At 43.3% G+C, this 13,075-nt stretch overlaps 1 protein-coding gene across 1 annotated transcript in view; it reads right to left on the bottom strand.

The window, feature by feature from the left end:
- The window catches only part of VWA3A (von Willebrand factor A domain containing 3A), a 71,815-nt gene that overhangs the window by 18,583 nt on the left and 40,157 nt on the right, over positions 1-13,075 (bottom strand). Inside the window, 10 exon segments of the mRNA XM_053925934.2 lie at positions 1,052-1,122; positions 2,126-2,321; positions 2,725-2,869; positions 3,061-3,135; positions 4,751-4,870; positions 6,334-6,428; positions 6,893-6,973; positions 8,071-8,174; positions 8,284-8,419; positions 10,208-10,333. Coding sequence (XP_053781909.1) covers positions 1,052-1,122; positions 2,126-2,321; positions 2,725-2,869; positions 3,061-3,135; positions 4,751-4,870; positions 6,334-6,428; positions 6,893-6,973; positions 8,071-8,174; positions 8,284-8,419; positions 10,208-10,333 — 1,149 coding nt within the window.

The following is a 13,075-nucleotide window of genomic DNA, read 5'->3' as shown; positions in this document are numbered from 1 at the left end:
GTGTTCAAGGAACTCAAAAGAGGCCACAATGTATAACTCACAGGCTTAAAACCAACAATTTATAGGAACCCCTCATGTTTTATCTGAAGCCTTGAGGGTCAGTGGATCAGGACATGAGGAGGGAAGCTGATGAAGGATGAGTCATGTCACCTGAAAGATGTGTTCAAGTCTGAATCCCTGGTACCTGTGACTGTGACCTTACTTGGAAATAGGGTCTTTGTAGATGTAATTAAGATGTTAGTTAATGAGGTTATATTGGTGAAGGGTAGGCCTTTAATCTAATGTGACTGGTATTTCTACAAGAGGAGAAGGGACACAGACACACAAAGAGGGAGGAGAGCCATGTGAAGACGGAGACAGAGATGGAGTTGTGCTCCCATAGGCTAAGGACACAACCCGCCTTGTGCTTCCAGTGACAAGGACACCCTCCTTGACCAAACTTCAGTCAGGCTCCTCTGAGCCTTCTTCTCAACTAGGCTGCAACGATGGCTGCTAAATCCAGTTTTGGCAAAGAATCTTGCTAAGTCAGTTTAGTGAGAACCCCCCACCCTTGATATTTGATCAACTTCTTCATCCCCTATACTGATATCTAAGTCCTTGACCTGCCTTCAGCAAGAATCCTGCTAAGTCCATTTAGCAAGAATCCCCCTATCCTTGAAAGCTAACCAAGTTTCTCTTAGTAATTTTCCATCCATGACTTGTCACTCTGCTTATTGGCTATAAATCTCCAGCTGTCTTTGCTGTGTTTGGAGTTGAGTTCAATTTCTCTCTCTTATTGCAATAATCTTGCATAAAGTGTTCCTTGACATTTTTAACAAGCATCCAGTGCAATATTTTTTCTTTAATACCAGCTGCCACTGAGGGATTGTACCCAGAGTTTTCAGAGGGAGAATGGCCCTTGTGACACTATGATTTCAGACTTTTATCCTCTGAAACTATGAAAGAATACATGTCTGCTGTTTTAACCCTCCTAGTTCAAGGTACTTTGTATGGCAGTCCCAGAAATAATATAGAAGCCAGCACAGTCATTTGTCCCACCTCTAAAGCATACCTTTTGGGAATAGTTGAGAGCTTTTTCCATCTCAGACATGATGGTGTTGATGTCATCACTTTCGTAAATGCCTGGAAACAAAGCACATTGTGAGTGTGGGAAGGGATGTAGATACTTCAAGTGTCTGTATCTGTACACAAAAGGGCTGTGTGGAGGTGACCTGAGCCAGAGAGGCAAGGTGGGATCTAAATGGGCTGAGTTGATGATCAGCTCTCTAGCCCAACACAATCCAGAGGTGGTCACAGTGAGGTTACCAACAGTGAGGCTGGCCTTGGGACACAGCACCCTGGCACCCAGTCAAGAGCTTGCCCCCACAGGAAGAGCAGGCTGGGAGCAAAGGTCTTGCTATTCTAGTGAATAAAATCACCCACCTTGGGATTATGTAAAGTGGGTAATGTCCGTAGTGAATATTGATGACAAGGCCAAGAGGAACTAAAGCATAATGACTAAGAAGACACACTCTGAGGTTGACTTGTCTAGGTTCAACTCCTGGCTCCCCCACTTACTACCTGTGTCTGACTTTTAGACCATGTGGGGTGGGGTGGAGAAGAAAGCTTCTTTGGCATCTGCTTTCTCTCAAATGTCTTCAGCTCACAATAATTGTTATGCCCAAGTGGCATATTTTGATCCCCTACAACTATCACAGAAAAATTTTTGCTCTGTGCTCCATGAACAACTGTCTTGTCACCCACCTGTTATGAGCACTCTCCCATTGGGAAATACTAAACTAAGGAACCTTTAGGGCCCCTTCCAGCTCTGACATTCTAAAGTATTTAAAAAATAGTTTTTCTTTTTTTACTAAAAAATTGTGGTAAAATATGCATAACATAAAATTTACCATTTTAACCATTTTTTAAGTGCAGTCAGTAGCATTAGGTACTTTCACATTGTTGTGCAGCCATCACCACCATCCATATGTGGTGACTGTGTACTGACTATGTGAGCAGCAGTTTTCCATTTTGAATGTGATTTTCACATGCTGCTTTTCTGGAATACATCTATGGCATAGGGAGTGATGTTGGTACTGAGATACCAGAAAGAAAGAGGTGGAAGAGCCAGCCAACACTTACACACCTGTGTCTCCAAACCAGTGGAAGCGGCCACCAGCAGCCCGGGTGAGCTCTCGGTAGGCAGTGGCTGTGTCGGTGCGGCTGGCATAGCAGGCAGGGGGGGTGGCATCCATCTGTGGCTCACCCACATAGAAGAGACACACATTCAGCTGGAGGTCACAGCCCCCACAGGCCTCGGTCACGTAGGCGCTGAGCATGGGCTGTGGGGGAGAGAGGGCGGAGGGCTCTTATAGCTGCTGGCTCAGCCTGATCATCTTTCTTGAGGGCCTACTGTGTGCCAGGTCTGGTACTTGGCACTGAGGATAAAAAGACAAATGAGCCGAGTCACAATTTCTTTATCTTTCTAGGGTAAAGCTGGGAAGCTGGACCAGAGAGCCTAGCAATACCAAGTGTTGCAACCTGGTTACAACCTGGGAACTTGTTAGAAATGCAGACTCTCGGGCCCTAGGCCAGACCTTTGGAACCATGATCTGTATTTGAACAACATCCCCACATGATTCTCCTGCACACTAAAGTCAAGTTTGGAAACATTTGCTAGGCTTCCACCTAGGGAAAGTTGTGGAGTCGTGAAGAATGGGGACACCCAGGACAGGGAGTACCCACCATGTCCTGGTCTGGAATGCCCCCTGTGAAGAGGTAGATGCCCTGAGATTGCTGTTTGTCTCTGTTCTTGAAGTCCACTTCCACAGCCTTCCGCAGGGCACTGAGGATGTTCCTACTGCCCTGACACTGCAGGGTCAGGGCCCACCTAGAGGCAGGAAAGGCCATGCTGAGGGAGGTCAGGGGCAAGACCAGGAGCAGAAGGCAGACATTTTCAGATTCATGCCCATGTCTGTCAGAGGGCAGGTATTCTATTCCCAGTGGAGAGGGGGACAGAGAAAATAGTACCACCCAGGCTGCCCTCAGACATAGTAGGTGCAGCCTCTGCCCATCACCTACTGCCAAGCGCTTTGTAAATTGTCGTGGCTCATGGAAACCATCTCGGGCCTCCAGCTTTCGATTGAGCTTCCAAACCTTGGAAGGAAGGAAAGAGGGCTTATTCTTAGGCAGAAGATTGCTCCACTCTGTGACCCAGCTCTTTGGGCTCCCCAGGGTCTAAAGAGGTCAAAATCCTAATTACACCCTCAAAAGGTTAAGGTGTCATTGGCCTGGGCCAGCCATGAGATTTCCTTGCTGGTCATGACCTGTCCCAATACATTCACAGTAAGGCAGAGCTGGGGCTCTCAGTGAAGACACAGAGACAGGACCAACTCTGGCCATCTGGACAGACTTCCCTCCTGATGTGTTTTGGTAACTCGTGTTGTCAGTGTGAATTTCCTCATCCCCTAAGAAGGGGGTCCTTTCTCCCTTTTTAATCTCCCCTGGAACACTGATTCATGCTTTACCACACATTTCACTCTCTATCTGTACTATAGTTGTTGTTTTTTTAAATATGCATCACTTCATCTTTCCTATGAGACACATTTAAATCCTTGAGAAGAAAATATATCCCTTTCATCGAAGAAAAAGCAACTCCTCTCTGGTTCAAGAGTGATCCCTCCTCCTGCACTCTTGACTCGTCATGGCCAATCTCTTCAGAGACCTTGCACATGCCTGTCTCAACATGCCTGGCTCCCACTACAAGGCCTCATGTTCTTTGAGGACTGGTTTTGTGTTTTAACTTCTGCATGCCTAATGCCCACCCCCGTGACTGGTGCACAGCAGGCTTTCCAGAAAGCTGTTCAACGAATGAATGGATAGATGAATACATGAATGAAAACATTGTCTGACATGGTTGCACAAGCACTTTTTCTATAGAATTTATTAGGAAAAGATTAGGCCCTGGTGCAGAATAATATACAACATTAACTGCTGACTTAATAGGTTTAGAACACTCCTTATTAGATGTGAAGTTGCGTAAAAATGTATAGTTCAAGTGGGTTCCTTTTCTCTTTCTCCCCTAATTAGTTAAAATGGCATGCAATTAAAAATACATATGAAATTATGTATATATTGAAATTATATGTAACTGTAGGTATTTAAACTATATATAAATTATGTATATAATTTTAATATTGACATATGAGAGCTACATATAATTTAAACATAGTTATAATTAAAAATAGTTAAATATGTATACAATATTTAAAATTTACTTATAGTTTAAATTCAGATATAAAGTTATTTACATATAAAATGTATACTTTAAATATACATTATATTTATATAATTTAATTTGTATAATTTAATTACATAGAGCTACATATAAAATTAAAACTAAGAACTGAAATCCTAAATGAAATATTGTGCCTTATTAGATCCAAACTGGGAACTAAGACTGGAGCATTCCTGGGGGCCCTTCTTTTTCTCTCTTCTGTTTATCAGCTTGGAGGCCAAGTGGGGCAATGGGCGGAGTTACTTTATCCTTGTTGATCAAGCAGTGTGTTTTGGGCTGCTTTTTACCTTCGCCCTAGTGGGACTGTTCTGCAGCCATTTAATTATTCAATGCCCCAATCAAGATCAAATCAGATAAACTGATGGCTGTCCCAGGAGGGTGGGTGTTCAGAACCTGTCATCCACTCCCTTCCAGGAGCCTCAGCCTAGTGGTGACATGCACACCGACCTCCCCCATCAGGAACTGGGAGCTTACGCGATGACATTGAAAGCATCCTTGTTGGATAGTTGCTCCTCCAGCAGAAGTCGCAGGGAATGCTGGATATGAATAATGTACATGGAACTGGTTGCAGAGATATCGAGCAGTATAACCACCCTAAACAGAAACACAAGCTTTAAGAGGAGAACCGAATCTCTCAGATAGTGTTCATTTTGTTCCATTTTACTATTTAAAGTGTTTTCCAGGGGGAACTTTAAGTGCCAGATTCACAGCTGGCAATAATCTTCTCTGTGGTTTGAGGTCAACAGATGTGAGTTTATAACAGTAGACTAAGGGGGTCGTGGAACCTTCTCTGTCAGGAGGTCTTATCACGGAATAAAGCCTCATGGTAGAGAAGGTTTAAGGGGCAGAGGCTGCATATAATGATTTGTATACCTTTCCTTGTTTAAAGTGCTAGGATTCAATATTATGATAGGTTGGGGTCTTTGAAGGAAAAACAGAAACATGGTAAACAAGTTAGATGTAGAACTGTATGTATCTGAGCCTCTGGGGAAATGTTTGTATCTTCTTGTTTCCTTGTTATGCTTTAAGATCTCTAGCCCCATTCAGCCTTCTCCTTTTACTATTTCAAATCTTACAGTCCCATCTCTTCCCTCTGTTCTCATTTGGAGACACCTATGGTTAGCAAAAGAAAATCCACTGGATTTAGAATCAGAACACCTTGGTTTGAGTCCTACTTTCTGTGTGGCCTTAGGCAAGTCAAAAAACCTCTCTGATCCTTGGTATGTTTACCATAAACTACTTATAATACGACTCCTCATAGGGTTGTGTTAAGAATCAAAGGATGTAATAGATGTATAGTATTATAAAGGATACTATTTTGTAAGAGTAACACATCAAATGAGGTATGGAATAATAATAAAGGTCATAATGGACACCCATTGTTTCTCCCTACTCAGTGTCCACAACCTCTTTTGGCAACAGCATCCTGATTTTCATTTGGGAAACACCTCTGCCTCTGTCGGTCCATTTGTTGTGGGTAGAGCTGATCCTACACTTTGAGAGTGGGCATTTGACCCTCAGCAATGTTCCATCACACTACCCTGGCCAGGGTGAAGAGTTCATGGATGGGCCCATGCCCTAAGCTCTGGGAGTGCTAAAACTGGTAGAAAGTAAGTTGGGAGCTAAGATGGCTACCTTGCCACCTGGAGGGGAAGTCTGCCTGAAAACAAAGCCATAAGAGAAGAAAGCAGAGCTGAGAAATGGAGATAGATTCCTGACATGTATGAACCTCTGGATCAAGCCATGCCTGAAGACAGCTATCAAATCTATTCTGGAATTTTCAGTTACCTTAACCAGACTTCACTGTTTTCAGCCAATTTTCACTTAGTTTCTGTTGCTTCTTAACTAAAAGAATCCTGAGTAACACAGTGAATGATGTTATTGATGTTGATGATGGTGGTGGTGACTTTTCCTCCAGGGGTTCTGTTGAGTGATTTGCTGATCCTTGGTGTAAGCAATGGCTTCTGGTGTTACTAATAGGGAATCCATGAGTTGGATAAGTGCTGTGTTACACAAAAAATCCATGAAGGACAAGAATACTACTTGGGGGAAGGTACCTTTTTTCACAGACAGTGCCCCAGATTCTTCTGCTGGCCAAAGAGAGCCATTCAATCCGCCTCTCGTACATCCGCATAACTCTGCTGAGCTGTTTCTGCAAACCCATGGGCCACACAGAGTGAGCAATTGCACAAAGTGTGGCTGATTAAGGGGTCTGTGAGGAAAGGGGTATATCCCACTTATCTTCTGGGGATAGTGTGTCAAGGCCATGGGTACCCAGGCAGGATGAACATTCCACTAAATCATGGATAAGTCTGCTGCAAGACCATGAAGAGAATAGTCAAAGCGTTTTATCACCCCTTATGGGGGAGGAGGTAGATCTTGTTCCAAAGGATTAGAGCCTTTTTTTTGTTGTTGTTTTTTGGCTTTTGTTAGATGCATCCAGATATCTACGTGGGGATGGGGTGGAAAAAGCTCCAGAGGTCCCTGTTGGGGGAGCACAGTCTCTGTTTACAGAAGAATTCAGTCAATGGCTTGGTGTCTCCACATTACTTGGCACCTTTCTCCCATTTCCCTTTCCCACACCCCATGTGCTGACTGACTGGACCCATCACTGACCTGGTACTCATAGAGGAAGGGCAGGTCCACATGAACATTCTTCACTGTCCCATCATGCCATTGAAATTGTACCATTGCCTTCTGCACTCAGATATCGCCAGGAGGGGGTACACACAGTGAGGAAGAATTTTAAGTTTAATTTGGGCACTGGGACTCTGACCACATGTGGGGTCAGATTATGCCCCCCACACCCTACAGGTCACTGCCTTGTCTAGAGCTGGAAAAGAGAACCATCAGGACAGTGGCCCTTGAATGAACATGCTGACAGCAGGCAGGCTGCCATCTCAGGATGCTCTTCTGAACACTGGAGTCTTGATTACAGAATATGGCTGGAAGTTTTGGTAACAACTGTGAGAGACCATAAAAACACACTGTCCGTGGGTTCTTAGGTTTGGGAACTCAGGCTTTTACGGACACATGAAAATCAAATTTCATCCTCCACCAAGTTGTCACATACATATCTTGAAGAATCACTCCATCCACCTAGTCATTCATCCATCCCCAGCTTGAATTGTCCATCACTCTTCCCCTTCATTCTTCCATCTTTATATTCATCTTTCCACTTGTCTTTCCATTCATGATTCCTTCCATTTCTCCACCTTTCCATCCTTAATTTAGTTTTTACTTTCATCCTTTCATCTTTTTTCTTTTATCTTTTTTATTCTATCTTGTCATTCATCTTTCCATTCCCCCCCATCTGTTCACATTTCCATCCGTCCATACATACATTCTTCTGCCTACATTTCCATGTATTCACCAACATTTTCATCCATCTACCCATTCAACCACTCAGCCATCCAGTAAACATTCATTGACTGCCTCACTTGTACTACATATTGGGGATAGAGAGTTTTTTTCTTTTAAAGAGCTCACATGTGGTGAGATTTAGACATGTAACAAACACACATATTAACACAGTGTAGGAGCTAAAGTAGAAGTCTGTACAAGGTAGAATGAGGTGTTCTGAGTGGGAGAGAGGAAAACTGTCAGACTGGAGGTAATTGTGGTACCCAATTTACTCCCTCTTGCCCATCTCCCGAGTTTTATTTTCAGATGGGTGGAAAGCCTGCCCATGATCCTCAGGCTCTGCCTTATGACTCTATTTAAACTCTTAAGAAGGGAAATGTCACAAAGGAGCTCCCCTGCAGAGGATGGAGAAAACTCTGGATCTGAGTCACCTCATGGATAGTTGATGATACCGTTTTCTGGAGAATAGGCACAAATTCCTCAATGGGAGAGAATGCGTTGGGTGCCAGAACCTGATAAAGGCTTAGCTTCTTGGCTGTAAAAATAAATGGTGGAGTTTAAGGTATGACTCATGAAGACCCAGAGGGTTAATGGCTTTTAGTCAGTTACCTGAATTCTGTGTTCTGCCCTCTTTGGGGACTTACCTTTTAGGCTATTGTCCTTTAGCCATTCTGCAGAAGTCTTGTCCAAGTTTGGGAACTCAATTGTGAGGGGGGCTTCATGCTTTGGCGGTTTAGGCAAGAGACCTCTGAGTGGCCCTTCTGCAATTTCTGTGGAAATCTAAATTAAAATTAAAAATCCTCATTACACAATCATAATTTAGAGTTGCAAAGTCCTCAGTCTCCCCCACCAACCCAGTTCACCCAAGGGGAGAATCTTGAAACATTACCTGGTAAATTAAAGGCAGTGTTGCCTCCCTGTCTGACCAGTCCCATCCCCTTTTCTGGAATTCCCAGGGAAAGAGGGAGATGTTTCCAGAAACTCTCTTCATTTACTCATCCTCCTGGCCCCTTCCCCACCCTTAGCATTAATATCAGCACCTTGACTTCCTGATGACAGGTGGCCCCTCAGTGGACTCAAAACACAAGGCTTCAGGGAACTAAAAAGTAACTCTACACTAAAATCACGTAGGGAGTTCTGCTCTGGCCCAGCCTCCCTTGCCCACATTTATAAACTAAAAACCTGAGGTTCTGAGAGGTTAAATCACACACAGCTCATGTAGGAGTAAAACACAGAACAGCAATTCCCAAACTTTGGACATCTGAACACTGTTTTCCTGAATTTTGCTATATCTGAATACCATTGTACTGTTATTACTTAGTTTATTTTTAAATCAAATATATGACATAAAAGCTTTTTATTATTTAATTTGATTTACTTTAAAAAATAGACTCCTTTTTTTGTATTAAATGATTTTAGAAAGATCTATTACTACCATAATGAGATAGTTTTAAATATATAACATTAAAAAATATTAATCTATCCTGGCTGGTGTGGCTCAGTGGATTGAGTGCCGGCCTGCAAACCAGAAGGTCACTGGTATGATTCCTGGTCAGGGCACATCCCTGGGTTGTGGGCCAGGTCCCCAGTTGGGGGCTTGCAAGAGGCAACTGGTTGATGTATCTCCTGCACATCAACGTTACTCTCCTTCTCTTTCCCATCTTTCTAAAAATAAAAAATAAAATCTTTAAAAAATATTAATCCATATATCACCTTACAATGTTGTAAACCACATGTAGCACATGCATTTCATTTTGGGAAACTCCTAACAATGGTTTGGCCATCTGATAGACCTGGGTTCAATTACACTCAATCATGTTCTCTCTCAGTGATCCCAAGCACATTATTTAACCTCTTAACTTCAGTTTGCTAATCTGTAAAGTGGGGGTAATAATCTACATACAGCAGACTGTTGTTGCAAAGACAAAATAAGGCATTTAGAGAATTAAGCACTGTGCCCATTTCATATTGAGTGCTCAGCAAATGAGAACTATTATAATTATAATACTAATGTCACCGTGATTATGTATAATCAGTAGAAGAGCTGGAAATAAAGTTCAAGATCCCAGTGTAGGTGCTATGTTTCTCTCACTCTAACCAGGCAGTATAAATACACCCCAGTGCTCTTCTGCCCACAGCTAAGTTTGCTGTGCCCTTCTAAATGGCATATAGCTTTTATGGTGCTTGTGCTATTGTGCTCATGTTAAATCTGTCCCAGAGCAGACTTTGCCCCTGAATGAAGGTCTGGGGTAAAAGCTATCTTCTAGACAGCCTACACTGTGTGGTTTAAGTTTTCATTATTCTCCAAACTGGAAGAAGAGGAAGGTGGAAGGGGTGGCAGGAGCCTGCTTACCTTTCCATGAAATACAGTTTTTAATTGGAAGATCTACCAGGACTCTTTCTGGCACAGTGGAAGGCCCGCCTGACCCATCAGCTCAGAGCTCCAAGGCTTTGCCTTGTTTCACTTTTAGGACATGGTAGGGCAACAGACAGATGAAGACAGGAAGATGAAGTGAGACCTGCTGAGTGCCTCAGGGAGAAGGTCCCAGAATCTTCACTTATACTTACCTCCTTCATGACGCCTGTCAGCTCCTCACTGGGGGCACTGTAGCACAGAGCTTGGATGTGGCCCAGGAGGCTCTGGGCCTTCTGGATTTCCACCAGTAGCTGGTCAATGTCTGGGCTGGTGCAGATCTAGGGGTGGTAGGAGCAAGAGGCCATTCAGAAGTCACTTAGCTACCAGTAGTAGCCAAGGCCAGAGGGCAAGGAGGGATGTCAGTTCCTAGAGCTGAGTGGCAGACTGTTTAAACCTGACTTTATAAACTGGGGTCTGTGTATACAGGACAGAACTTGTAAATGCATTGTGTTCCATTTGTACAGCCCTGGCCTGCAGTGTTAACCAGCTGAAGGGTTGTCTAACTTTAAAAGTGTGAAGAAACACTTTATACCCTCTTGTAGGCTGCAATAATAATAATAATAATTTTACAAGGACTTTAACACGGCTGGTGGGAATGTAAAAGGGTACAGCTTTTGTGGAAAACAGGTAGGTGGTTCCTCAAAAACAAACAGAATTACTCTATGACCAAGCATTGAGACTCCTAGGTATGTACCCCAAAACTTGAAAGCAGGTACTCAGACACTTGTATACCAATAGTCACAGCTGTTCACAATCACCAAAAGGTAGAAATAACCCAAATGTCCAGAGACTGATGAATGGATAAACCAAATGTTAGAATATCCAGAAAATGGAATGTTATCACCATAAAACAGAATGAACTACTAATACCTGCTATAATATAGATGAACCTTCAAAAAATTATGCTAACTGAAAGAAGCCAGACACAAAAGGTATATGATTCCATTTTTTAAATATATTTATTGATTATGCTATTACAGTTGTCCCATTTCCCCCCCCTTCACTCCACTCCATCCTGCACACCCCCTCCCTCCCACATTCCCCCCCTATATTTCATGCCCATGAGTCATAGTTATAAGTTCTTTGGCTTCTACATTTCCTATACTATTCCTTCCCTCCCCTGTCTATTTTCTACCTACCATTTATGCTACTCATTCTCTGTACCTTTCCCCCTTCTCTCCCCCTCCCACTCCCCTGTTGATAACCCTCCATGTGATCTCCATTTCTGTGATTCTGTTCCTGTTCTAGTTATTTGCTTAGTTTGCTCTTATTTTTGTTTTAGGTATGGTTGTTGATAACTGTGAGTTTGCTGTCATTTTTACTGTTCATATTTTTTTTCTTCTTTTTCTTAGATAAATCCCTTTAACATTTCATATAATAAGGGCTTGGTGATGATGAACTCCTTTAACTTGACCTTATCTGAGAAGCACTTTATCTGTCCTTCCATTCTAAATGAAAGCTTTGCTGGATACAGTAATCTTGGATGTAGGTCCTTGCCTTTCATGACTTGGAATACTTCTTGCCAGCCCCTTCTTGCCTGTAAGGTCTCTTTTGAGAAATCAGCTGACAGTTTTATGGGAAGTCCTTTGTAGGTAACTGTGTCCTTTTCTCTTGCTGCTTCTAAGATTCTCTCCTCTGTTTCATCTTGGCTAATGTAATTATGATGTGCCTTGGTGTGTTCCTCCTTGGGTCCAGCTTCTTTGGGACTCTCTGAGCTTCCTGGACTTCTTGGAAGTCTGTTTCCTTTGCCAGATTAGGGAAGTTCTCCTTCATTATTTGTTCAAATAAGTTTTCAATTTTTTGTTCTTGCTCTTCTCCTTCTGGCACCCCTATAATTCAGATGTTGGAACGTTTCAAGATGTCCTGGAGGTTCCTAAGCCTCTCCTCATTTTTTTGAATTCTTGTTTCTTCATTCTTTTCTGGTTGGATGTTTCTTTCTTCCTTCTGGTCCACACTGTTGATTTGAGTCCCAGTTTCCTTCACATCACTATTGGTTCCCTGTACATTTTCCTTTGTTTCTCTTAGCATAGCCTTCATTTTTTCATCTAATTTGCAACCAAATTCAACCAATTCTGTGAGCATCCTGATTACCAGTGTTTTGAACTGTGCATATGATAGGTTGGCTATCTGTTCGCTGCTTAGTTGTATTATTTCTGGAGCTTTGATCTGTTCTTTCATTTGGGCCTTTTTTTTTTTTTTTTGGTCTTGGCGTGCCTGTTATGTAAAGGGGCAGAGCCTCAGGTGTTTACCAGGGCTGGGTAGCACCGGTCGCTGCACTTGGGGGAGCTGTACGTGGGGCAGTAATGGCGCCTGCTCCACTCTCTGCTGAATTTCAGTCCCTCCCTTCGCTACCCACAATCAAATTGGGACCCTGTGGTGCTGATTCCCGATTGGGTGTGTGGGCTTGTGCATGCTCTAGGCCCCTGTGGGTCTCTCCAACGACCTCTCCTGTGAGGCTGGGAGTTTTTCTTGCTGCCGCCTCAACCCCCACAGGTGTTTTCACTCAGAGGTTTGAGGCTTTATTTCCCCACGCTGGAGCCCTGAGTTGTGAGATCTGCTTCGCTCCTGCGCCGTTCCTCCTGGTTTATCTATGAGCGAATGTGGGACCACGGGGTCTGCTAGCTGTCGCACTGCCTGCCCCATTCCACAGTCTGCCACCTCTCTGGGTCCGTCCACCAGCCTCCATGTTGTCCCGAGTCCTCTCCGCCCCTCCTACCAGTCTGGATGAATGTTTCTTCTTTATCTCCTTGGTTGTCGGACTTCCATGCAGTTCAATTTTCTGTCAATTCTGGTTGTTTTTTGTTTTAAAATTATTGTTGTCCTTCTTTTGGTTTTGCGAGGAGATGCAGTGTGTCTACCTACGCCTCCATCTTGGCTGGAAGCCCAAAAGGTAAATGATTCCATTTAAATGAAATATCCAAACTAAGTAAAACCACAAAGACAGAAAGTAGATTAGTGGGTGCCAGGAGCTACGGGTAGAGGCAGTGGGGAGTGATGCTTAATGATATGGGATTTCCTTT

Source organism: Desmodus rotundus, chromosome 1 (genome assembly GCF_022682495.2).
Source record: "Desmodus rotundus isolate HL8 chromosome 1, HLdesRot8A.1, whole genome shotgun sequence".
NCBI classification, from domain to species: domain Eukaryota; kingdom Metazoa; phylum Chordata; class Mammalia; order Chiroptera; family Phyllostomidae; genus Desmodus; species Desmodus rotundus.
The sequence above is the reverse complement of the archived record's forward strand: the minus strand, read 5'-3'. Positions and strand labels throughout refer to the sequence as shown.